The sequence below is a fragment of the Pleurodeles waltl genome, chromosome 8 (assembly GCF_031143425.1).
Source record: "Pleurodeles waltl isolate 20211129_DDA chromosome 8, aPleWal1.hap1.20221129, whole genome shotgun sequence".
NCBI classification, from domain to species: domain Eukaryota; kingdom Metazoa; phylum Chordata; class Amphibia; order Caudata; family Salamandridae; genus Pleurodeles; species Pleurodeles waltl.
Window position 1 is genome coordinate 729,597,720 of NC_090447.1, and position 27,716 is coordinate 729,625,435.

The 27,716-nt window shown below is 41.5% G+C and overlaps 1 protein-coding gene and 1 long non-coding RNA gene across 9 annotated transcripts in view; one reads left to right on the forward strand and one right to left on the reverse strand.

The window, feature by feature from the left end:
- The window catches only part of EPHA3 (EPH receptor A3), an 853,173-nt gene that overhangs the window by 407,271 nt on the left and 418,186 nt on the right, over positions 1 to 27,716 (forward strand). For all 6 annotated transcript variants that reach the window (XM_069204910.1, XM_069204911.1, XM_069204912.1 and 3 more), the window contains exon 4: positions 21,841 to 21,996. In XM_069204910.1, coding sequence (XP_069061011.1) covers positions 21,841 to 21,996 — 156 coding nt within the window. The remainder of the gene's footprint in view (positions 1 to 21,840; positions 21,997 to 27,716) is intronic.
- The window catches only part of LOC138250250 (uncharacterized), a 75,275-nt gene that overhangs the window by 26,809 nt on the left and 20,750 nt on the right, over positions 1 to 27,716 (reverse strand). The gene's annotated exons all lie outside the window — the stretch shown is intronic.

Consider the following 27,716-nt stretch of genomic DNA (forward strand, 5'->3'; position numbering starts at 1 on the left):
ATTAGGTTTGTTACATTAGTCTTTAGCTACCTGTTAATATTTCCAACAGGAAAGCATGTGTTTCATTATACAAGGAAAGCTGAATGCATCTATTGGACATTTGAAAATGTCCTTACCTCCAACACACAGTACCAGGGCCAAGGTATTATCCTCTGTTCCCTTTCGTATGGGACCTCATGTCTAAATCTCTATCGGGAGTTTGGTTCTTGCCCATCTGACTAAATAAAGGCAGGTGAATGGGAGTTTTATTATTGTGAATGGGTTTACTGCAATGTTGCCTCTGACCCTGCAGTTAATTTATTCAAGTAGATGGAGGTGGTGGGTGCTGGCACTCATTTGCGGGGGTGAGTACTCATTTTTCACCATCGGAGTTTGACCAGGTTCATAAGATAGAAAGGATGAAAAGGGAAGTTATATGTAGGAGAAGCAGCAAAAAAACGAACAGAGAAAGAGCCAGGACTTGTAGGGTGGTGGAAGAAATAGGTGCGAGATGAATCAAGAGGTGGTAGCCCAGGGATTTTGCAACCTTGGCTTTTGACAGCACCGGCAGTGAGAGTTTAAGAAAACTGTTGGACCCCTGCACTTATATTTCTATAAATTAACACAACTCTGGCCTAGTCTTTTAAAATCCGAACCATTATTTAAATACCTTCAAGTATATTGCAGCAAGGATGCGCTTTTGTTTGAAATAGGAGAAGGCCTCATTATTCTACGCAGAAGAGAATCCTTCCAACGATGCCATCTTTCAATATCAATGGAATACATAATAAACAGCCTACATTAAAGATTTGAAAAAAGATGTGCACTGCGTCTTAGAAATCTTGGAAATGTAAAATATGTGTTGGTTTGACATCTAGACGTTGGTTTCTTGCATCATTACTGCTCTAGATAGCACAATGAAATACTGCAATTTTCCAGATCAGTTACTCATTATTTAAGACTAATGATAGATATATTTAAAAAGCACACAATAGATATTATTTGTAACCACATACAAAATACAAAGCTATCAGTGGACAAAGGTTTTTTTTTTTTTTTTTAAATGCAGTGAATGAGCTTAAGATGATCAAGTATAACTGTTATATTTTGATATTAACTGACCCACTCACACCTCTGTTGATTTCGATCAATGCAATATTTCCAAGGGTTTCGTGTAATTTGATTTTTGACCTTCAATTAGGGAAACTGTTATCATAATTACAAAAACTGTGTGCTTTTAAGTTTATGTTATCTCATTCAGTATACTTTGTACAAAAACACACTCTAGTCTACACCTTCACTTAAGGTGGTGGTGAGAGCTGAAGACCACCTTATATTTATTAGTGCACATGGGAAGCTGAGAATACATTTTCAGATATATACATAATTCTTCCCACTAAATAAATTGCCAACACCTCTCATATGTTAAACCTCAATGGTGCCATCTGTCAATGCAAATGTACCCCGAATGTGTGCTCCTTTAGTACATGTAGTGGTGGAAATGGAACCTGACCTGAAAACCTGTTATGTAGTTTGGGCATCCTTCATATATATTAATGGGGGTGGCACTAGTTAAGACTTGTAACCTACTCCTTCCTTGGAGCATCTGTGTTGGCGGGAACAACACATCTTACACACACACAATATCACACTGACTGAAACCCAAATAAATTTCATACAACTCATCATGCACACTACCTGGGTTTAACTATCTGACATACTGCATATTGTAATTTGTGGTGATTTATTTGCCAAAATAAAGTTCCCAGTAGAGAGACTAAACAGCTTTACAAGTCTAGCAAAATTATGAAGTAAAAGAAAGTCTTGAATGCAAACAGAGTGAACTTTAGAATTGGTTAAGTGATTGGGTTAAGTGTTGCATGATAAATGTAGCTTTCATTCAAAGCTCACCAAGTCATCGCCACCACTAAAATAATCTATTTTTTACTTATGGGGCTTTATCCAGCTAAAATGATTTGAGAAGGTAAACAGCAAATTTAGGTGTGCTGGTGCTTTGTGCCTAAGTTTCAGCACACTTGTCTGAAGCTTAACGGATACAAGATGAAGGTGGTGGTTCTCAGAAGTCACCCACGATCTGGTCTTCTCCCTAGTGGCCTGAGTCACTGGGATTATGTCCTCCCTCCACCGCAGTAAAAAATGTGGGTGTTTATTTTGATACATATCTAATCTTCCTTTGAATCCCATTTTGTGAATGTGCTTCCACATGCTTTTATCATCCTAAATTTGGGAGAAAAAAGTACTTCCATTTCTTCCATGGGTATCTCACTTTAATATCATCAGGTCAACACCTGACGGTAGATGAGATTATGGAAATGTCTTATATTTAGGCCTGTCTGCAGTCTCAATTCATCTGCTATAAATGGCCCAGAATGCATCTGCGAGACTATTACAGAACCTCCCTCACTCAGAGTAAATCCCTGGGCACTTAAAAACCTACACCGGCTCCCCATTCACAGACAAGTTATGTTTAAGAGCCACTGAGTTCTCTCTTAAGAATTTTACAATAATAGCCGTTTGACACTCAAACATCTCCCTATGCAATATATACCAGAGCAGTTCCTTTGTTCTTCCAACATCTGATGGCTTTGCATTCCTAAAATAAAAAGAACCAGGCAAGGTGAGGGGTGGGGGGCACACATCTCACTTAAGGAGACTTCTCTCTGGAGCTCTCTTCCTCCAGAGATTCAGCCATCTTGTGCTATCTGAAGTTTGTCAAGGCTATTAAAGCTTATCTTCTTTTTATAGTTTTAATGCTGGACATTGTCTTGCATCTTAAGATAGTGCTAAGATGCCCAAGGGCTTTCAAGCTTTAAAAAATAAAAATAGATATAGAAATACCAAATAGCACCCAGCATCAGAACCATAAGACTAACGTAAGGATCTTAAGACTTGAACGTCAGTCTGGTAACTGCCCAAGAATAGCTGCAAAAACCAGAGTCCAGCGGATTCCAAAACAAAGTGATCCCTGCCACATACTCCTTCAATAGTGCCTTAGTCACAAAGTTTTTTAGGTTGAGCATAACAGCGTGCAAGCGCTGCTTTTCTGACTTGTTGGCATGTATCTGGGCTTTTAGCCACGCCCACCGCACGCCCATCACTATCACTCGTTCATGGGCTTGCCTTTCAAAAATCCTTTGTTTTCATTAGTAACTACTTTACGTTTGTTTGTCCCTCTTTAGGGCGGTTTTGTTACCGGCTTGGAAATCGACCCTGTTACATGGATAATTACACTATTCCTGATAACTTTGACTGGGAAAGACCTTCTTTTTCCTTTTGTCTCTATTCTTTGAGCTCACAGCGGTGCATTGAATGGGCTCGCTTATGTCAACTGTTTTATTTTTTTTATTTTCAGTTTGTGTGGCTAGAAAGTTCCAGTTAGAAAGTTACAATGCTAATAGTTCTAACTCGAGCAAACGCAAATGCTTGTTTTTCCTTTCTGCGAGTTCATGCGACTTGCTTTACTCTTACTCCAGAATTTCCAAGAGTATAACAAACCAACTCATGAAAGAGGCATTGTGAATCAGGCCTGTCATTAGGATGTGTAGAATTATTTTAACATGCATACACGCCTAATTATTCTTACATTTATACACACCATTCTGCGGTTTGAGCCGAAATTTACACAAATAGAAAGTTTAGCTGTTTCACAGGATTCCATTAAAAGTGGGGAGCATTCTCCTGCATCCGAGAAAAAAGCGTGAAAAAAGTGTGGTGATACATAAACTTATGGTTCCTGCCTTTTAGAGTATTCGTGAAATATCTATCGTACTAGCTGTGCTCTGTTATGAATTCCATTCTCCAAACACGGCATTTCCATTCTGCAACGTTATTCTGCCCTGGAGGCTCTTGTATTAAGCAGCACATGAACAAAGGAAGGAAACACTTGATCAGCCGGTAAACAGGGCCCATTGCTTCCACTGTTTGACGACTCCTTGTATCCCACTGCAGGCCATTGAAATACGGCAGCCCTCCCCTCCTCGTATTGTAGCCCTATTCAGAGAGCAAAGAATGGAGTTCCTGTAAAATGGCGGAGCGCGCCTCGTTTTGAGCATAAACAGTTGCTTTGACCTTGCACTGCCAAATGGGCCGCACCAGGCCTGAAATAGCAAGGTCAGGAAATCATCTGTTTAGTCAGTGCTGGTTCGAATCATTAGTTTGTGTTTACGGCTGGGAATTGGCGCTACTTCTCTGTGTATCAGTCTGAGGGGCTGAATGCTAAATGGGCATTCTTTACAAAGGGCTTTTTTATTGTTTTAATTTAAAGTTAATTCAGATTGAAACGAGACATTTAACCTTTAATTAGGACCACGTTTTCATATCAAAGGCAAACACATTAGTCAACCGTGGAGAATTTTTCTTTGTAGCTGGAAGACTGTCTCATTTCTTCCACAATGACCACCAAGAACTGCCGGGTGTGAATGTAGCTTTCACCAGCCTGTAACCATGCTCATTTCTAACTACAGACGGCCAACCTCACAGTGGCCTCTTGCTTATTAAATTCTCTGTTGTGGATGACAGTAGGGGTGAGGCCACAATCCATATCATCACAAACACTGTTTCAGTCCTGAAATTCTAACCTACAAAATATTTCTGTCAGCTGGTTTAGTGTAATTAGGTCGTTTGAAGCAAATTAAGGTTACACCACCCAGAAAGCATTCAGTTTTATATGAAAGGCCGGGGACCCAATCATGCTGCCATTTTCTGTCTCTGCTCTGCACGGCACATGAGTGGTCTGTGCTTTTCTTTTTGGCAACTCGAGTGCATTCATTGACTCGATTTCTCGACGCATGTCTTCGGTTATCTCCAGGAGGTACATGTTTTTGTCTGACAGCAGAGCAGAAGCAATTACTGCACCGTGTTTCTGAGCTTTGTTGTTGTCAAAAGATACAAAATATTGGAGATATTTCAAGTTTATTTGGGCACTTAAGACACGAAAAATAAACTCACAGATCACTTGTGCAACAACACAGTGCAGAATAAATGGCATTTTGATGCAGCTCCAGGACTGAAAACAGCGTCCGTGAGGACATGGAGCAAGGTGGTTACTCCCATCCCAGTGGCAACAACCCTGAAAGTTACCAGTAAAATATTTACACTTTGCCACAGAACTTCCTCTCCTAATCATCCAGGGGTAACATAGTACTAGCTAGGTTTTGCTGATACTGTCAATACAATCAAAGAGCTTAAATGTAAGGATAAAGGAGACCAGATGACACCATGTCACCTTAACACAACTTTTCAAGTTCTCAGTTTTGATTTAACATACTAGTGCATTCTGGGAGATGTAGTCTTGGTTCACTTTATTTGAGCCGATTGAACCAGCATACCTGACAATGATATGTAAAAGCAAAGTCCAGGGATGGAAAAGTTGTGTCCCAGTGACAGGGAGCCATCTAATCATCACAATAAGAATGCATCCTGCAGACGGGCTTTGAGTATTTGAAAAACAATCGCAGAGCTCTGTTATGGCCCGTCATTTATGTAGGTGTCATTTGAATTCTGGTACATGAAGTCCTGTATTTGTAATGTTCTGTTATGTTATGCTGTTTGCATTTGCTATAGCATCAACCACCATTTTTATAATAATGTAAAATATAGGACTACAAGTGCCAGCATGAAAATCTTGGTCTGACTGAGCTACTCATGCATGAAACTGGAAAACATGAAAGTTTACTTGGAAAGCAGGCACACAGCTCCCTACTGCATCTGTGTATACTTGCACACAACATCATGATACAGTTGCTGTTTGATATATAGAACTTCTCAAACGTCTGAAATCCCTTTTCACACAAAGCGTGTAACTGCACAATGGCCAAATTTTACTATTCATCGTCCTGCATACGCACACCTTTCCACCTCCTAAATTCTGATATGTAACAATTGGAACAAAGATCAGCACAATTGCTACTCAAAACTGTAGAACGGGGGAGTTATAGAACCTAATTGCCTTGAAATGCACACCATCTAGCGCTTTAGTCATGTTTATCACTCGTTCATGCATTCATCTGCAATCATATATATAGCAAGCTGAATATGCTTATTCCATTTTGCTTTTTATGCGTCTAGACAGTTATGTGTTTGGTGCCAGGGCCTATCATGTCATACTAAATTGGTTGTGACAGTGTGGCATATCATACTTTGAACTAGTGTGGATACTAATTAAATGAAATAGGTTTCAATGAGATGTGTTAATTAGCAGTGCATTAAGTAGCAAAGCATAATAATAGACAAGCATGCATTACAGCTTCAGTTATTTGAAAGGCAAAATAACAAGAGACTTATTTTCCTGATTGTTTATATGTAGTACCAACAGCAATATCTGTTTAGGGTTTTTATGTTCCGAAATAGCATGGTGATGAGAAAATTGTAAATAGTGATTAATGTGAGTTTTAAACTCTGAGCTATTTTCACACATGCACGGGAACCTTCCACTTTACTTAACTGATTTCTGAAATCCCAAGAGCTTTCCTCATGAATGTAAGATCCAGGCCCTGATATGGAGTTTGATGATACTTGAAAATCTGCTCCAATTTCTGGAGGAAGTGGTAAATCCAGACGAGAATGTACTAGTAGAATGTACACCACCAAAGTGGTAGTGTGCTGAATTAATTGCATCAATGGAGTTTCCTAAACATTGCTACTTCAACAGAGATCAGAGTCTTTACATGTCCACTCAATTCTAAATTAGGACCAAATTCAACACGACCCAAGAGTATCCTACTTAGTGTTTCAAATTACTTGTTGAAGATTTAGACATTTATGGAACATCTGATGCTATTCACAAGTACGTGGACAAGAATTCCAGAGGATGGCACCACAGTCTCTGAATGTGCTAACATGCTAAGATGTTTTAATGAGAAGCAACCATTGTGACTATTGGTGCAATTCCTTGGTGGAGGTTCAGCAGTTTGTGGAAGATTTATGTAAAGCATCTGGGGCCAATATAGGCCCCTAGCGCCACAGGAGCCTCACTTTTAGTCATCACTTTCTGTGGCTTAATGCCTCTTTGTAAATACGGCCCCTTCCCACACAGCTCTGAGTGTGGAAGGAGCGTGCAATGGGTGTTGCTGTGGGAGTGCCACAGCAACACCAATTGAATTTTGACGCTGCCTCCGATTTATGAAATCTCGTAAACATGAGGCAGCGCGAAAATTTAACTCCACTACCGGGGTGGTGTTAGCAGGGCGCTCCGAGGAGAAATACTCTATTCCTCCTAATTTTTTACTTTTTCCATGCGTGCTGCATTCTGACGCACACATAGAAAAAGCAAAATGCCAGAAATTATGGTTTATGTGTGAGAAGGTGTCCCTTGTGACCAGGGTGACTCTAGCCTGGTGAGTTTTGGGAGACCAGTTTTATTCTTGCTCAAACTTTCTCTGGCCTGAGAGAGTAGGGTTGTTCGCTTTCTGAAGGCAACAAATGGAGTAACCCAAGAGGGGGTGTCCCCTTGGTCCAGGACAACAGAAACAGGTGTTGCCACAAAGAATGGGACCTGAAGGGTGGCCAAACATGACCTTGAGAATGTTTGGAGGAATTAACATGTAGTAGTTGCTTGAAATGCTGTTATAAAATCATGTAAATATTTCCAACATCGCTGTTTTTGGCTATGATATGTCCTATGCAGTGTTTATGATAGATAATTACGGCCTAAGAGTGGCATAATTTCCCTAATGCAAAAGTGGTACACAAACAAGGTGAGGAGTCCTAGGGCATTTCTGTGATGAAACTTTCAATGCTTATATTTGGTTTCAAGGGGCTATGACTGATCTCAATGCGGTACTCAACATTTGAGACAATGATTGAGAATGTCCTGAGATGCCAGGGTGTCCAACAACCCAGACTCACAGATAATACCTTGGGCCTATTGGATCACAAGCAGGTCGAAATAAGGCTTATGGATGATGTGGAACATACCAATAGCCCCACAAATCAGCCTATAGAATTTGTTGGTGTCCGTAGATTGCGTAAGAGATTGATGTGATTGGCACATTACTAAGTAGACACTAAGGGCCTGATTACAACTTTGGAGGAGGTGTTAATCCGTCCCAAATGAGACGGATATACCACCAGCCGTATTACAAGTTCCATAGGATATAATGGACTCGTAATACGGCTGGTGGTATATCCGTCACTTTACCGTCACTTTTGGGACGGATTAACACCTCCTCCAAAGTTGGAATCAGGCCCTAAATCAACTATTTTAGTGACATCTGTTTCTCTTTTTTATGACCTGAACTAAAAATGTCATAAGAAGAACAAGAGGTCACCATTTGCAAGTTGTGCAAGTGCAAGAACCAATTAGCTACATCAAATTATGTGCAATATGCAATACAGCAAAACAATACAGAGAAAAAAAGGCCAACTGGCAAGATTTAGCATTTTGCAAAGCATTGCACACACCATCTGCTCCAACCCCATAGCTTGTATTTGGCTAAATGTATTGTTTCTACACCTTGATCCAAAATTCAGAATTATATCACTGGAGCGCTTAAATATGGTAATAAACTCACCTTTCCTGTTCTTTGAGTCCTGTTCTTTAAATGCTTGAATTGCTAAAAAAATATTCGAGTTTCTCCTTTCAAACGAAATTTGAGTGGTTATCCCTGGTGAGCCATTTTTTAAACAAGTGAATGTTGGTAAGTTTATTTATTAATCTAGGAAAAACTACATCATGCAGCATGTCTACAGTGTCTCAGGGAGTTAACATGGGAAAAACACTTTTTGGCCCCCCCCCCCTTTTTTCTCGGCCCCCGCCTGGCGGATCGTCCTGAAACTTTCCATGCACAACAATACCCTCGAGGGCACTTAAGTATGGAAATTGTCATGAAGATTCGTCAAACGATGCCAAAGATATAGGCAAGTCAAAAATGCTTTTTCTGTGGAACTAGGTCATAAATACAACTATCTACTGGCAGTCACCAGTAGGTAATATATATATACATATATATATATTCTGTAACACTATTGTTAAAAAGTCCCATTAAAGTTTGGTATTGAATGAGTCATGGGCTAATGTTAAAAAATACAAACCAGTGAAATACACCACTTACATCTTAGCGAACTAACTATAACGTGCCCCCGTGATACACTGCTTATGACCTCACATATTACATCACTCATCACATGTTAATGACATCACTGATGCCGTAGCAGATTATATTTAAATTACAACATTGTTTAAATTACTAATTTGATCAACCTGAATCAATGGTTAGACTCTTAAGCTTCTCTGTAAGCTTTTGAAAGAATCAAAAGAAATTGAATATTCAGAAGTGAAGCCCTTTTGATGAATGCCCCTGTTATTTTCCTTGTATTCACCCAGTGAATGGATGCAGAAAGCGTAAGTCACTTGTGGAATCTTTGGATAACCTTTGCTGTGAATGCAGAAGGCTGAGCAAATATATATATATGTTTTGAAGGGATGAACCCAGAAACACGTGTCCAGAGATGCTTGAAAATATAAGGCCTGAAATAATGAAAATGCAAAAAAATTCTCTGTAAGTTGCTGACTTTGTTACATTCCATAAAGACCTGTGAGAGCGCTTTCATTCACGACAACTCTTTTTTATATATATATGTTTACATAAATCCTCCTAGAATGCTACTCTGATGCCCACTTCTCCAGAATATCTACTTGAGATCAGGAGGTAAAACATCTCAGATTAAAACTCATTTCTTTTACAACAGGACAATTCACCAAACGAGAAACAATCATAAATGTTCAAGTGCTTCATCATGACAATACAGTGAAGAGTTAACATCTTTAACAAATACAAAATACAACATTTACAAAACCATGTCTGCCCACTTCTCAGAAATAGTGTGGGCAAATGTGCATAAAAACTACAACCTTCCTAGAGTTCATACCTTGAACTGTTTTCGTATTCTCTCTTTCTGCTGACATCAGCTCATCTGATTTTTTTTTTCTTTTGAAAGTGAATTGGGAACTTACCTAAAAGTGTAATATAAACACAACATGTCCTTTTCATTCACCCCTGCTTAGGGTGACCAGACGTCCCGGATTTCCCCGGACAGTCCCGGTTTTTAGAGGACTGTCCCGGTGTCCTGACGCCTCTCTTAATTTTAAAGAAATGTCCCGGTTTTTGGGACAAAGGTCAGGTTGTTACATAAATGTCCCGGTTTTTGGGACAAAGTTCAGATTATCTACGGAAAAATAAGTTAAAGGTAAACTCTCCTTTAACAGATGCCTACAAAGTATGCAATAATGAAATTAATTTATCTGTTACTGTGAGGCAACACAGTTACCTGTCTGCTCCCAGCAGAGAAACCGGAGTGGGGAGCAGAGAGATGGGTGGGGGCGGGTTGGGGGGGTGCAGGATGGGAGGTCAAGCCATAGCCAATTTTTTATGTGTGTATATATATATATATATATATATATATATATATATATATGTAAACACACACATGTATAGGCAACATTCACAAAGCTACACAAAAAATAGGGACAGGCAAGATATAAAAGTGGGTGTAAAGTATTTAGTCCTTCTTTTATGTCTGACCTGTCTCGGTTTTTGCTCCTCAAAATCTGGTCACCCTACCCCTGCTTATTATCAATTGTCCCCTCTGCAGTTACGCACAGCCAGCAAAGAATTGGAGACTGAAGCTACAGACAACGTCACTGATTGAAGGACGTCTGAATTTAAATGAGACCTCCTCATAAATACTGATGTAGTCAGTTGTGGGGTTAAGTAGACGTGTGATTACTGCATCATTTCAATTTTTAGCCCTCAGAATGGGGAATAAAGCATTATGTGAACATGTTTACACTTGTTCTGAGGCGAGTTGACACTGAATCTGAGATTCTTGCCGCACGCTTTGTAGTAATCTTTACCAGGCACAAATTGACTTTCCAAATACCAATTGGGTGCACAATTAGAGCCCAAGTTATAAACTCATAATAGGTGACAACAACAGTTGCCTCCTGAATCAAGGTCTGGGTGGGTCTGAGACAGAGTATGTTAGAATCCCTTCAGATTATCTACCTAGTGAAAGTTACTCATTTTTATGTACCCCTGTTCAACAGAAAGTGGTCTTGCAGAATCCTCATTTGTAATGCCTGTTGTTACTGCCATATTGGAGCAGACAGTCACCAGCAGAAGTTCTGCCAATAAGCAAATGTCGTCCAAGGATTGATGAAACTTATTGCATGTGGCCGCTGGGAGGTTGTGAGTCTGCTCATAATCAAGGCCTTCTAGGTCAAAATTCCTATTATCTGATGCCAGACTTACGCCACAGGGCATTGTTTCCCTTCACTTTGCCATTGGCTAGCACCTTTAAAGAGCACTGCGTTTGTCCGTTGCAACTGTGTAATAAATCATGTGAAGCCATGCTTCTGAAGCACTGGGAAATCCGCGTTGCAGTGTGTTCCCTAAGGGATTATGGCCCTGAGAAGTGTACAGACATGTCTGGCATCACGCTCTCAATCATTAATTGCGGAAGAAAGTGGTAATTCAAAGAAATGTGAAGCGCAGCCTTTTGCAACGAATGGCATTAATGAACTACGAGATATTGTCCAACCACACTGCAGCAGGTGACATAGTTGTGGGCTAGTGCTGAAAAAGCCATGGATAAAATAACGCGAATAGAAATTCTACAGTTAAGGTGGCTCTTTGAGACTTTAGTTCAACCACAATGAATTAAGAACAGTTTTTATAAGGATACACATTTAACAAAACAACATTTTGACCTTTCATGTGCCTATTGAGAAGGCACAGGAACAGCAAACTCAGAAAACAAAATGATTTAATTTCCACATTAACAATTAAATATGTGACAAAACGTGAGAAAATGGCGTGCTTTTTCCATTCCACTTTGGAACCGTAATGTCAAAGCCACTAAACGATGACATACAATTTCTCAATTCATCACTCTGTGGAGAAATACATTAACTTCCCGCCATCGTGAAGGTCCCCATCGAGTTTGCACATAAATATGGTATGTATTTACCACAGACACCTCAACCGAAATGAATGGAAAATGCACTGTTCAAAAAAGGGCACCTTAGAGCCAATGTAAACATTTGATGAATTGATAATCAGCCACAGAGCTAGGGGCAAATTCATGAGGCCGATTGTCATTTCGTCCACTGTAGATGTTGGCTTCCAGTCCCCCTTATTAGGGGCTGCATTAACTAAGCATTTGTAGTTATGGGTTTTCTGGCATGCGCGTCCCCCTTTTATGTGGGGTTTTCATTTCAAGCAGCATCGCATTTCAGAAGGAGCGGCTACCTGCAGAGAAAGAGGCCCCGTCCTTCAGCACCACAAATGACGGACAATATTTTTTTGAAAATTACAACCCTGATTAAGCTGAGGGCTCTTCCAAAAGCCTTCACGAGTGGAAAGGGCTAGGATGTATGAATGCCCAACAGAAATCAGATCCTGAAATGCTTACCCCTCTTCCTAAAGATTAACTGATGTGGAGCTAAACGTGCGTACTCCTACAAAATAATCAGTCGTCACTCATCTAGAATAAAATAGAGAGAACTAAAAATAGTTTTCCCGGATTATGCTACTCATAGTTTGTTTTTCCTTCGATAGAAAAGACAAACCCCACTAAAAATAGATTTGTGGCCAGTCAGCATCTTTGTGTATTCTCTTTTAATTTCCATGGTAATTGCATTGTTTTCCTTGGGGTCTGCACGTGCATTACTAAAGTGTCCCGCCTGACGGAGACGGCAGGCCTTCACTGCCTGCGGGCGTCCATAATCCAACTGTCACAGCGCCCTGGGATTGCCGCTTTTGCGCAGCTCATTTCCAGGGCGGACGCTGTTTCGAGACGCGCCAACCATGAAAGAAGGAATGAACTTTTCTCATGAAAGGCATCAAAGCGACTATTCTCAGCAAATTATGAGGCTTTCTCCGCGTTAAAATTATGCTCTCAGTCTTCTTTAACATCTGCCGTAAATATTATCTGTTAACACTGGGCCATCTGGTGTTCACACGTGAGTCCTTCCGCAACATCGGTGGCCTTGGTATTCTGGAAACCTTCTTTTCATTGTCATAAAAATAGTTCTCTTCGCCTCCTAACCATTAAGATTGTTCAGTGCACGATTCTAGGCGCTGAGGAGCAGTGATATTACATTAACACAACGATTTTTATTTTAACATTCTCTTTTTGTTTCTTATGATATATACTAATAAAAATACACCATTGCCTTTTTATAGTATTGCATTGAGTGCTATAAATAATATCAAATTCCTGGCATAAAATACCCTATCTGTTAGACCTGACAGCCTTAGGGTGGTCACCCCTAACTTTTTGCCTGCCTCTTTCCACCTGTTGGACACTGTTTTTGCTGGTTTTTAGACTCTGCGCACTTTACCACTGCTAACCAGTGCTAAAGTGCATATGCTCTCTCCCTTTAAACATGGTAACATTGGATCATACCCAATTGGACTATTTAATTTACTTATACGTCCCGAGTAGTGTGCACTATATGTGGGCCTGTAGATTAAATGTTACTAGTGGGCCTGCAGCACTGGTTGTGCACCCACTTAAGTAGCCCCTTAACCTTGTTTCAGGCCTGCCATTGCAAGGCCTGTGTGTGTGTGCAGTTTCACTGCCAATTCAACTTGGCATTTAAAAGTACTTGCCAAGCCTAAAACTCCCCTTTTTCTATATATAAGTCACCTCTAATGTGTGTCCTAGGTAACCCCTAGGGCAGGGTGCAGTGTGGGTAAAAGGCAGGACATGTACCTGTGTAGTTTACATGTCCTGGTAGCGTAAAACTTCTAAATTCGTTTTTACACTACTGTGAGGCCTGTTGACTTCATAGGCTAACATTGGGGCTGCCCTCATACATTGTTTTGAGTGGTAGCTGCTGATCTGAAAGGAGTAGGAAGGTCATATTTAGTATGGCCAGAATGGGAATACAAAATCCTGCTGACTGGTGAAGTTGGATTTAATATTACTATTTTAGAAATTCCACTTTTAGAAAGTGAGCATTTCTCTGCACTTAAATCTTTCTGTGCCCTACAATCCACGTCTGGCTGGGTTTAGTTGACAGCTCCTTGAGCATTCACTCAGACACACCCCAAACCCAGGACACTCAGCCTCACTTGCATACATCTGCATTTTGAATGGGCCTTCCTGGGAGGGTGGAGGGCCTGCTCTCACACAAAGGTCTACCACACCCCCTACTGAGACCCTGGCAGAGAGGATTGAACTGAAAGGGGCCCTGATGCACTTCTAAGCCACTCTTTGAAGTCTCCCCCACTTCAAAGGCACATTTGGGTATAAAATCAGGGCCTCTGCCCTACCATCTCAGACACTTCCTGGAGAAGAAACCTGAACCAGAACCTGCACCCTGACAAGAAGAACTGCCTGGCTGCCTAAAGGACTCACCTGACTGCTTTCCGAAGAGGACTGCTGCCTTGCTGTTGCCCTGCTGTCTGGCTGCTCTCTTGATTTGCTGCAGAAGTGCTCTCCAAGGGCTTGGATGGAGCTTGCCTCCTGTTCCCTGAAGTCTCAGGGCCAAAAAGACTTCTCTCCTGCAGCTGAAATCCCTGTGTGGCGAAAATTCGCCGTACCGCCTGCCAAGAACGACGCACAGCCTGTTCGCGGTGAAAATTTCACCGCACACCGAGTCTGGAACGACGCAGCCTGACTTCGCAACAGAAGATCGAAGCAGCGCCAGCGACGGGACCAGAACTTCAACGCACAGCCCTACTGGATCGATGCAAGCCGACTCAGAACGACGACGCCTGACGGAATCGACGCAGTGCCTGCTATGCTGAAGAAAATCCCACGCATCGCCTACCGGAATCAACGCAGCCCCTGTGACTTCGCTCTGCAAGCCCAGGATTCCACGCATTGTCCCCGAGGCGTCTGAAAACCCCGCAACCTGAAGAGGATCCAAGTCGGCGCACCAGAAATCGAAGCAACGTCTTCCACCGCGTGGAAAATAACGACGAAAGTCTGTGTGCGAAGGGGCGAAACCGATGCACAGTCACCGTTTTCCACACATCTCCTCCTCTGCGGTCCCTTGCGAGGAGTTTTCAACACAAACCAGGTACTTTGCCCTGCAAGAGACACTTGTTGTTTCTAGGAGAACTTAAGACACTTTTTATTGCTTTTACAGTAATCTTTGAACTCTAAAGACACTTGATATCACTTTCAGTAATGTCCCTACAATTGTTTATTTCATAAAGACACTTGTTATCACTTTCAGTAATATCCCTACATTTGCTTATTTCAACTTTAATCGTTTTGACCTGCATTTATTCAGATAAATATTATATATTTATCTTAACACTGTGTGGTGTATTTTTGTGGTCCTATATTGGGTTATTGTATGATTTATTGCACAGATACTTTACACATTGCCTTCTAAGTTAAGTCTGACTGCTCAGTGCCATGCTACCAGAGGGTGGGCACAGGATAATTTGGATTGTGTGTGATTTACCCTGACTAGAGTGAGGGTCCTTGCTTGGACAGGGGTAACCTGACTGCCAACCAAAAACCCCATTTCTAACGCTATCTATCTAAAAGCAGTTTTCACTAGATGCCCAGTTGTTTTCTGCAACATACAGAGGATAGGGATAAGGGAGGCTATTCACATCTCCCAACCTGAGCCCTTTTTGTTGTCCTGCTCGGGCTTCCAATTTGGCCTTCCCCTGAGGGGCAATGATTCAGGGTGTAGAAGAGGTGTGTTCTAGCCCCACTCTACAGTCCCACCCACTCTCCACGTCACAAAGGTGGAGCTCAACAGCTGGGGGCTGTAAGAAGAAGGGCTGAGTTCCTTAAGAGGTACGGCTGTGGCAAATATTTCTGTAAGCCCCTTCTCACTTCATCCACTGATCCTCCAGGAGAGGGAGTGTGATATAGAGAAAGAGAGAGGGAGAGAGAAATATAGAATAACAGGGACGGCTCCTCCATTAGGGCAGAGGAGCGTTGCCTGCCTGCCAGCAATGGTAGCTGTAAAATCTTTATAAGGAAACTATAATAAATTGAGGTTATTATTGTTTCCTTGTAAATGGGTGGAGCCTCAGGGTGACGAGCCAGTGAGGAGGAGTGCACAGCACACAGAGCCCATGAGTGTTTGGCTGGCTGTCTCGGGCCGGCCAAACACAGATGCGCAGTAGGCTCTCTCCAGCCCAGCAACAAAGTTGCTGGGCTGGAGAAAGTCTGCACAGGCTCCCAGTCTACCTGGGAGCGCCCTCGCTGGGCTCTCCCAACCAACCCTGGCACTGCTTTGAGCAGCATCAGGATTGGCCACAGGGCCGGCTGGGAGCCTGTGCCTGCACTCGAGAACAGAGGAGCGGATGGAGTGGTGCGGCGGTGAGAAAGGTAAGTGTTTATTTATTTTTGTATTTAATTTTTTGTTCCCCCCACTTGCTGCCCCACCCCTTCTGTGCCTTTCAAGCTGCGACTGGAGAATAATAGAGAGGGGGAGGGACAGAGTGAGGTGTATGTGTGAGCACGCATGCAAGTGAAAAAAAAGAGTGAAATTGGGATAGAAACCTATTAGTCACTGAGAGAATGTTGATATGAGAGGGATAGCTTAGACTCAAACAGAGGAGAGGGAGGGAGGGAGCTAAATCCGTGACACAGAGTGGAAGAGTGTCAGAGGTACATTGCTAAGAGTGAGAGTCCACAAATACACAGGAAATGGTAAGATATATCACAGAAACAGACACAAAGTAAGAAAGGCAGGGAGAGGCAAAGACAGCAGATACACCACACTACAGAACCCCTCAAGAGACCCATAAGGCATCAAAACTGAAAAGAGAGAGACATCCCTGAAAAAGAAAGGCAAAAATATTAAAGGATGCCCACTCATTTTGTGGTGAGAGATACCTCAGTTACAAAGATAAAATAGTTCTATATGAGAAACACAAAGGTATGAGGGAGATAGGCCTTAGGGGTGTAGAGAGAGTGCTCAAGAGAGAGAGCTCAGAGACACAGAAGTGAGAGATATGAAACAGAGACGAGAAAGAGTTAGAGATGCCAAAGAAAGAACAATAAGAGATAAACCAAAAGACAGACTCAAGAAACACCTAAAATGCAAATTGGAGAAAAAGTTTCTTTAGAAACAGAGGAATGAAAGAGGAACACTCCACAGAAACAGATATTAGTAAGGATGGAGCAACAGCGAGAAATCGCATAGGCACTAAGAGCAAAGAAAAGGAGAGAGAGGATTTAAAGACAGAGTGATTTAGAAGAGAGACAAAGTATAGACTAATGGTTAGAGCCTGTGGGAGAGATCACAAATAGGAGGGAGACTCCAAAGACAAAAAAATAAGATGGACATAATAGTAATTGGATCAAAGGGATGCTTAAAGGATTTATCTGAAAACAAGGCAATAGAAAAACATTAAAAGCTGGCCACTTGAATGCATGCATACATTAGGACGCACTAGAGCATACCAGAACTGTGATCTTTGAATGTTTTTTTTTTACCAGTACATAATAAAACTATTAAAAAATGTCTACCTGTCCATGGGTATGTGCACACATTCAGATACAAGGGTAGCCATCTCTGAATGGATTTAAAGCTGATTCAAAGATGGCTCCTTGTGCATTAAGATGCTTACTCCTCCAACAAACGGGAGACCATCTTTAAATGGTTTTAAAATGCACTTAGGGAAGGGCGCCACTTGCAGTGCCCAGCTGGAATGTAGCAGACTGAAACCGCTAGTGAGAGTCCAGTAGCAGTGTCGAGGGGAGCTAACCGGCCATCACAATATTAATACAAAAAAATAAAATAAAATAATAAGCAAAAAAGGGCACATTGGCCTACCAGTCCTTCACACTTTTTAATCTCCTATGCACATTATGCGTGAGGTAAAACCATCACTCAGAATTGGGGGAGTCAACGGCAGAAGTGAACTCACCTGTTGTCCTTTGCTGTATAATGCAGTAGGTGGAAGGAAAAAGTGAATGCCACAATAACAGGTCAGTAACTTACTGAAAGCTATTATATGTATGTATACTCGTTATATACTTAATTGTAAGTATCGCTTGGAAAAATAAAGGGCCATATTTACAAGAAAGTGGTGCATCACTAGTGATGCGTCACTTTTCTTGCTGTCCCCTTGCATCTCCTAACACCACCATGGTAGCGCCATATTTATAATACGGTGCACCATGGCACATGTTAGGGGCAATAGCGTCATTTTTGGGTGCTATTTTAAAGCTATACTGGATTAGGTTAAAAAAATGACGCTAATCCAATATAGTCTTAAAAGGCCCATTGAAATTAACGGGAGCCTCATTTTAACACCTGCTTTAAGCAGGTGTTAAAAATGATGCTAGAAATGGCGCAATGGAATCTTGTAGATTCTATTGTGCCATGTTTAGTGACCCTCTAACAAGGGAATGGCACCTTTGCATACATCGTGCATATACTATGCAGGATGTGGCGCAAAGGGTTTACAAGGTGGGGCAAGCCTAGTTTGTGCCACCTTGTAAATAAGGTGCTATGGCTGTTAGCGTTCCATTTGCCGAACATTTTTTTCTGCAAATGTGGCGCTCAGGGGCGCAAGAGCCTTGTAAATCTGGCCTCAAACGTTTTGTCACGTGTCAGACCTAAAAAATGATAAAAGACAGACAGCCCAGTGAAGGGAGAAGGTAAACCATTGGGAAAGAGTCGACTTATGCACCAAGGAAAACAAAGACACTCTACATACAAACAAAAACACAGTCACAAGAACATTCTTCCCAACACAATCTTTTCAACACAATTAAATGTCAATGTCCGAAACCCCATACAAATAGAATAGGGAGAGTCATGTAGGTCAATAATGTACGATAATGTGCATGCACTTCCCAATCACAAACATTTCCTCCAAACGTATAGCCATGTGCCAACGCTGAAAACAACACACACTAAAAATGTTAACGCTCACACTGACATTTACATAGTTTTGTACCTCTATTAGGTCAAACACACAGATCCAAACACACAAATAGAAACACAGATACATACATACCCCAAAACACACAGATGGGCAAGCGAAATTCATGCTATTACAAGTGCGAAAATAATTTATTGTTGCAGGGACATTTCACTTGAAAAATCAGAGGTTCATCCTCTGAAAACGTGCTACCTCAGCAAGCACAAAGTGTTATCACCAAGGAAATCTTCTATATTCACCTTGGTGCAGAAAAAAGGTGCACGATCTAATTGTCCTGGAAGTGCGTGAAGTTAGTGGATGTCTCAGGCAAATTATTATAGGTCTATGTGGCGATATATCCCCCCCCCCCCACACACACACACACACACACTCGTATAAATTCCTATTTAGTTGAAGGATAAAAAGGAGAAATAATATTTTTTCTAATTGTTGTATCCAATTTGATCTGTTTTGTTTTGTTTCTCGTTCAAATATTAACCACAGAATGCTGAACTTGCTAATGATGATCTGAATTGTCTGAGCCTCACAGTACCAAAGTGCAGGTTTACAAAGCGCTTGTGGTCTGATGCGCTATAGTATAATTTATGCATATAAGTAAAGAATGGCAGAATCAATAAATATATTGAGGCAAAGGAACCTCACACTGGAGAAGTATATCTTGCCTCCGAGAGACTGGCCTGTAGACCTTGCAGGTAACGGAGATTATTTTGGCATGAAGGTGCCTTGTTCCTTTCTGTCATTATTTTATTTTGGTCGTTCATTCCTGCTGACGTTTTGTTTCTTTTGGATTTCTGGCTGTACAGCGCTCTGATCGATTGAAATCGGCGCTGCACAAGACTATATATTAATACAGAACTAAATAAATATAAAGCCAATAAGCAACTTGTTTGTCAAGCCCTAATGACAGAACACGTTTGGGGAGTTTGAGCATTGATTTGATCACATCGCATGTCTCAAAGGTAGAGACGCTGCACTTTTAATAATAGATCTGCGGGCTTCACAGGCAAGTTTTTTTTGTTTTTTTTTTTAACAATTTCTCAAGGAACAGCCTATTAGAGTCCGGCTACCTTAAGTGACAGATGCACTCACTGGACTGGACTGTAAAATAACAGAGGCTAGCCGATTAGTATGTGTGTGTGCCTGCGTTGCCTTGTACTGCTTTAGAAATATGTTAAATTGAGTGCAAAGGGTTGTCTTTTTGTTCATGAGAAAATGGATTAATTATCGAAGATTTTTACAAAGTTTTAAGAAGAGAATTCCGTTTCAACAGAAAAAGTTACTGGTTGCAATCGAAAACTATGTTCTTATACTTCGTATCCATTATGAAAAACACTCGTGCTATATAAAGCTATTTAAAAGAAATAAATACATATTTTATTCCTCAATCTAATTAGCTTTTTGAAGCTTTAGTTTTCACGGCTAAAGTGAAAAACACCTGTCCTCTGTCCTCCATCCTAAGAAGTGTTAGGACTTTTATTTTTGTGCCATACTTGAAAATGTACTTGCTTAAATAATTTCTCTGAAAATACCTTGTTTTAAATAGATGCGACCCAATCAACACGTTCTGAAAAACCATGTAACACACTGCAACTGCGAGCTGACACCATTTCACAGCCCCAGGTGCTGCCAATATGCAAATAAATCTTAAATATGCAGGAATTTGTTACCTATAATCTGCTTTTCCGTCGTTATTTGTAGACATGGAAAGGGACCTGTTTTTGTAGTATTACCAAACATGTAAATCATGTCAACGTCAGAATGGGAGCTTAATACATAGAAATACAATAGGCAAATCGGGCTAATGGTAGAGCCCCCTGGTTTAAGGCTGAGGAGAGGAATCGATGAGGGTGGTAATGCTGTGTTCTGCGCATGCGGATGGAAACTAGACAAGGACAAACTATCCATTATTGCTGGATAATTGTGCATAATTTGGTAATTTTGCCTTCCACTTTTTACGAGAAATTCCCAAAATTACGCTTTCATGCCATGTCAAGTAATTATATACAAGTAACAGCAAAAATGTAGCTAAAAGCGCACAGGAACAACACAAATGAACAGAACGCAAGCGGCTGCTGTTTGTAGTGCATGTGTTTTTGTGTGTTTTGTTTAAGGTCAAGATGCACCCTCATGTCCTAAAGAGACACAAGGATGCTTTTTACTTTGAAATATAGCTCCACGTGATGGTTTCATATGTTGATCAGTTCTGCATAAATGTGTGAAATTTTTCTAAAAGCTTACATAACTACGCCAAAGTAAATTGAGCAAACTTTGAACACTCCTAAAAACACATCACACGTGCTCAGTAAAAATTACTCAACATCAAATAAGACCTAAGTTTCACCTATGTAGATGGTCATAAGATGTTTAACAAAAGCAATGGGGATGAAATGTGTCTAAAAGCCTCAAATCCAGGAATCCACTCAGACTAGGAAGGGACACAAATAAAATCTAGGAATATTTCTGTTACGAAGTGAATAAACTGAGATCCTCTCGAGGTTGCTATTCAAACTAGGCCCGCGCAAAAAATAAATTACATTGACGTAATTCACATAATTTAGGGAACAACAAACTCTATTGCGAGCATGTCATTGCTGCCGTCCATACCCCAGGAATAAAAGAGTTTATAGTGTTCTGCCCCATTACGTTGTTTTCGCTGCTGGTGGCATTTTTTGCTCTTTTTATAGCATTGATTTTTTCCCCCTCAAAGTCGTCTGATTTCCTGAGTTTTTCCTTTTAATGTAACATGGTTCAGCGTTACCAAAGTGGACAACCGCAGACTGCCCCGCCATCAAATGATGCCCATTCTTATTTCTGTCACATTTATCAAATTCAGAATCCACACAATTTTTTATCGTTACTGCTGAATTACCTTTTTTCTGTACAAATGTATACATACATATCAATGTAAAGCGTAGGCATTTTTATTCTACTTGTTTACTTCATCTACTAATTTGTTTTTCAGCCTGCAAACCCGGATTCTATAAAGCATTTTCTGGCAACATGAAGTGTTCCAAGTGCCCGCCTCACAGCTCTACATATGAAGAAGGATCAGTAAACTGTATCTGTGAAAGAAATTACTTCCGGGCAGAGAAAGATCCTCCCTCCATGGCTTGTACCAGTAAGTAATGTTAAACTTTGAAACGTCTTTAGTTCTTATTGCTTCATTGGCAGTTGGTGAGCCATTTGAGTAAGGAAGAGTACAACTCAATTCTCTCTCGCTCTCTCTCTCACAAGCACACACACATGCGACATGACATACCTATATTTATGAGGACTGGCCATTGACCGCAATGAAGTGAATATTTACTATTCTAACTCCACACGTGCTTTGATAGTAGTGAAGGGTATAAAGCGGACCAAGGCAAATATAGCTACACTTTTATTTTTTTGATGCACTCGCTCGAAACTACCTAAACATATTACGGGGACCGGTCCTCAAAATGCACCGGTTTTCACAAGGGTAGTGTTTATCTGGAACTGACAGTGTTTACCCACGCTATGAGGAACCAGTCCTCACAGCGTGGGCTATAAATGCCCACACACAGACACACACACACACACACGACTTAGTTGTCCATATAACGATCTTACGTCACATCATCAAGCACCTTAGAACTAAAATGCAACACATATGAAGATCACTAATACCAGTCTCAATTCTCAAGCTGTACTTGTTCAAGAGATATTCAAGAAAATATCATAATGGCTTTGGTCCTATTCCACAATCAATTGACTAATTTGAGTTCCAGTTCCATGACTGGCTTAGGTCAATCATCTCTCACAAGAAGTAGTAGGCCAGTGTTACCTGACAGTAGGTCCATATAATGGTTATGTCCGGAGTTGTCAAGAAAACAGAAAGTTAGCCACATACATGTTGAGAGAAATTGAGCTGTTGGTTGACTGGAGTGTGAGCCCTGGCCAAGAAACAACCATAATCCTTTGTAGGTTGAGCCATAGAAAGTCACTTAATTAGCCCTTGCTTAAACCTAGACAGCTTGGCATAAAAGGCAGTCAGGCTTAAGTCAGAAGCAGTGTATAAAGTATTTATGTGTCACACAAATAGTAATAAAGTGAAAATGCAGCACAAGAACAAATTCAAACCAATTTAGAAAAAATAGTAAATTGTAATACATCATTTGATACCAATATGACAAAAACCCTCTCAGTAGAACCAGACTTTTTAAAGTTTAAGGTTCATATCAGTGCATAAAAGATAAAAGCTTCAACCACAGACATTTGATTGTGCGAGACTGGGTCAAAGTTGAAAGTTAAAACCAACTGCAAGAAGTGGATTGGGCCCAGTCAGTTCTTACCTTCAGACTTAAAATAATTTTAAGTGAAAAATGTCTGAGAAGGTAAAGGTTCAGTGGGGCATGGCTATAGGAGTGTCCGAGAAGGGAACTTTGTCTTCAGATGGCCCTGGAGCAAAGCTGTAGTGCTGATTTTTAATTTTGGACTTAGTCTTGAAATGCAAGTCGAAAATCTCCAGTGGGATGAAGCAGAAATCTGTAGCTGAATAGTTTCCTGAGGTCAGATACCCTTTTGTTGAAGGGTTGCTGAAACTGATTTGTTGCTGCAGAGAAGAACATAGCGGGAGGCGCCGCAAAGTCAATCCAGTAGGTGATGCACCTCAGGCAGATGGATGTGCAGGTTGGTCATGGTCTCCACCTGGTTCTCAGAGCACGTTTTGGCTAAGTTTTGTCTCTGTCATCAATTTTGGGAAATGGCCATCTGGGCACCTTTAGCATCACAACCAAGGATCCAGGAGTAGATGGAGACCACTTGGGGATTTGGCACTCACTCAAGCTGGGTCCAGGTGCGATGGAAAGAGCATGTTATGTCCCTGTTGCTCTGAGCAGGAGGCTAGCAAACCAGCCCTTAAAGTCACTCCTGGTAGTCCTAGATGCAGGTGGAAATGCAGGGTTAAATAGCAGGACTAGCCTCTGTGGGCTTGAGGGAGGCTCCAGGCAGCAATGAGGTCCTTTCAGCTACAGAAGCAGTCTGGTAGAGAGGACAGCAGGTCACAACAGCAGGTAGATCTCTGAGAGTCCTTCCACAGGTCCAGAAGTGGGTCTGAAGGTCCTATTTTTATACCTTGGCACCCTTCTTCTGGAAGGTGGGAGAAGTTTCTGGAAAGATTCTTTGAAGTTCTTAGACTTTCCTGACTCCTCTGCCCTGGCTGTAAGTTGGCAGCAGTGAAAATACAGGGTTGTTAGGCCTTTTTTGTGAGGAGACAGGGAACAGCTTATTCTGGTGCAAGTGGAGCTGTGCTCAGCACCAACCCACCATCCTGCCAGTTGATGGCCCATTGTGGGTCTGCTAATCCCACAGTTACGTGACAGTTTGGGTGGAATTCACAAAGCCTAATTGTCAGCTATGGCCAGACTGCAGGCACAAAGGACGGGAAAATGCCAACTTTGTAAAAGTGGCATTTTCAAAATTGTAATGAAACACTCAACTTTACCATTAAAGAGGGTTTATCATTACAATTCCAGGTACCAAACATAACACATCTACCTCCTCTCAATTAGGATTACTGCTTGTTAAATGTAATAAAGACTTCCCAATGTTATCGTATGGGAGGTATGGACCTCACATTAGTGAAAAACGAATTTGGGAGTTTTTCACTACCAAGGCATATAAACCTTAAACGTACATGTTCTACTTTTTGGTTACAGAGCACCTTACACTATGAGCTACCTAGGTTTACCTTAGGGGTGATTTATATGTAATACAATGGGAGTTTAGGGCTGTGAAGCACACTACAGAGTGGACATGGCAGTGTGACATTGCATTTAGGCTGCAATGGCAGGCCTGGGACAAATTTTAGAAGTCTACTTAGGAGGGTGACACAAAAAGTACTGCAGGTTCACTGATAGCATTTTTTTTTTACAGGCCCTGAGTATATGGTTTTCCTCTCTAAAAGGGACTTACAAGTAAATTAAACATGCCAATTGGGTAAAGATCAATTTCACCATGTTTTAGGGGGAGCGCACAAGCACTTTAGCACTTGTTAGATGTGGTAAAGTGCACAGAGTCCTAAGGCCAACAAAAACAAATTCAGCAGAAAGTGAAGGGTACGAAGCAAAATGGTTGAGTGTGACCTTGCAGAGAGGGCCAGGGCCAACACATCTTTGGAATGACCCGGAGCATATGGTAGTTGAAAATCACAGAAAACAAAATAAGATAGTACCTAGATCAATTGTAATTGGCCTCTTCAAATTTCTAACCTCCATAGTAATCCTACTCCAGAAGTAAAAGATGCCAAATTAAAGTAAAAAGTCTTGATAATGATAAAAGAAATCCAAGTAGCCAGTACCCATCCTTCATTTTTGCTGAGTCCAGACATGCTAAATGCAATTAACATAGATTAGTCTATGCATTGCGGAAAGGCTTCCGGGTACCTTTTGTTTGATCTGGGGATCACTTGAGGCTGCCAAGACTAATTTTCAGTTTATACCAGTGAGATTTGAAAAACCATCATGCCCCCGGCAGCCTAGAGTCCAAGGATGGCTCCCAATAGGGGTTGGTAACTAAAATAGTGATATCTTTAGAAACACTGCAAATGGTTGAAACTGTCCAATGGATTTTAATGTATGGCACTCTGACTGTCTTCATGTTAGATTTAGGCGCTCCTGAAACCGAGGAATCACTATTGCTCGTTCACAGCCTTTCCCAGAAAGTGTATATGATCCCGTGTTCCTGGGGAGTCCAACCTCTTTAAAGAGTTGTATTAAACATTTGCAGTGGTTGCATTCATGACATGCATTTGTTGCAATGAAGTGGGATCTGCAGAATATATATTGTGATCATAAGCCACAACCACAGTGCACCTTTGACAGACATGGAGCAGCATTAAACCATTTCAAAAGAACATTGATGCCTTATGCTACTGATGATGTTGCATTTTCCATTAGGTGATGAGACATGTTGTGTATTAACTGTTGGAGGTAAGTTTGAAATGCATCCCAGATATCTTTAGGGCAGGTCACTGTGTATAGTTCCTGAGCATACATTTCATCTCTTTCTATACAATGTATCAGGTCTTGAATCCAGCAGTCATACTTGGGCACTACATTTTGTATCCAGTGCATAGCCACTCTCCTTTTGGCCATTATGAGGGCTATTGAAGTGAACCGTTGTGTTCCTTTTTGGTCATGTCTATAGGTGCACCCACTAGTGCCTAGGGGGTAGGACAAAGTAGCACCTACCATTGCGCTCAGGAAGTCAATTTGTTTCAATATCTTAAAACTTTGGGACAGCTCAAAGCAGTATGTAGAAATTCAGCATTAATAACAACATATGTTTCATATTTCAACTTGGAATCTGTGTCAAACTTAGTTATACGTTCGGGGGTAATGGATAGTAGATGTAGACATTTAAATTGAATGAGCTTATGTTAATTTGTAAGAGGAGCATCCCAACCTGTGCACAGCAGTAAGACTAGCATTTATCGGATATCAGGACCCCCAGAACGATCGCCTATTCTGACCTACTGTTATATGATTTGTTAAGAGAGTTCAAAGTCATTTCTGCATATGAAAAGGAAATAGAGCTGCCCAGGTCCCCCTGTTGTCTGTAGTGTGTGAGAGTAGTGCATGTCTGTAGTGCGTATTTTCAGGCAGTGGACTGAGGGGGTCCAGAAAGGAGTTTCAGGTGGCAGATCATAGTCAGTACTTAAATTACACTGTCAAAGAGGAGAAACCAACACGGTTTGAAATGTAAAGAGGGAACAAAATTATGCATTAGGGAAGAGGTGTCTCAAAGTGTCAATATTTGCTGCATTTAAAATTTGTGCCACCAGTTTTTTGAGCTTGGATGAGAGCAAAAGATTGAAATGTATAGGCAGGAGTGAGGAGTATGGTAGTGGACAACCTACCTGCTTGGACAGAATCTACCGTGCTCAGTTGACCATGCTAACACCATCCATGTCACTCGTAAACAGACGGGTGTCAGCAAGTCATAGCCAGATGTGGCTTAGGGCGTGTCATGGTGCATTCGATTTGAGTGTAGATTGGTGTATCAATACCAGGAAGCCAATAGTTAACATAATGTGCTTGTGCCACTAGGTAGTAAATTGAAAGTCTGGAACTGCCAAGCTGCCAGCGCTCAGGGACTCCGTCAGGACATCTAATGTCACGTGTGGCTGCTTGCCTCCCAGTAGCGGTTCAAGGGCCGTGGAAGGGGCGGGGCGAGGAGGGGCGGGAGGCAGGAGGGAATAAACATTAAATGTAATTTTTTTAAAAACCACTTACCTCCTCCGCTGCTCCACTGTCCCTCGACACTCCTCTGCCTCTGCAGGCACAGGCTCCCAGCCTGCCCTGTGCCAATACTGACACTGCTCAAAGCAGTGTCAGGATTAGCTGGGAGCGCCCAGCAAGGGTGCTCTCAGGCAGACTGGGAGCCTGTGCAGGCTCTCTTTAGCCCAACAACTGTGTTTCTGGGCTGAAGAGAGCCAACAGTGCATGTGTGTTTGGCTGGCCTGAGATGGCCAGCCTAACACACATGCGCTGTGAAGAGGGAGTGCTGAGCACTCCCCTTCAGTGCACGTCACCCCCGTGGCCCAGCCCCTTTTAAAGAAAACAATAATAAACCTGCCGCTGCTGGTGGAGAGGCAACGCTCCTCCACCCAAACCGAGGAGCCACCACTGTTACCTCCCCATCCATATGACAAAGAGTTTCTTGCCAGTGCTTGAAAAATACAGCAGGCAATCAAACTGGCATATTGGTGAATAGATACAACATTTTTGGGAGCACCACAACTTTGATAATTGAAACACATCTTAACAGTGAGAGCAGTAGCTGTATCCATCACTCAACCCAATTGCTAAGTGTTTC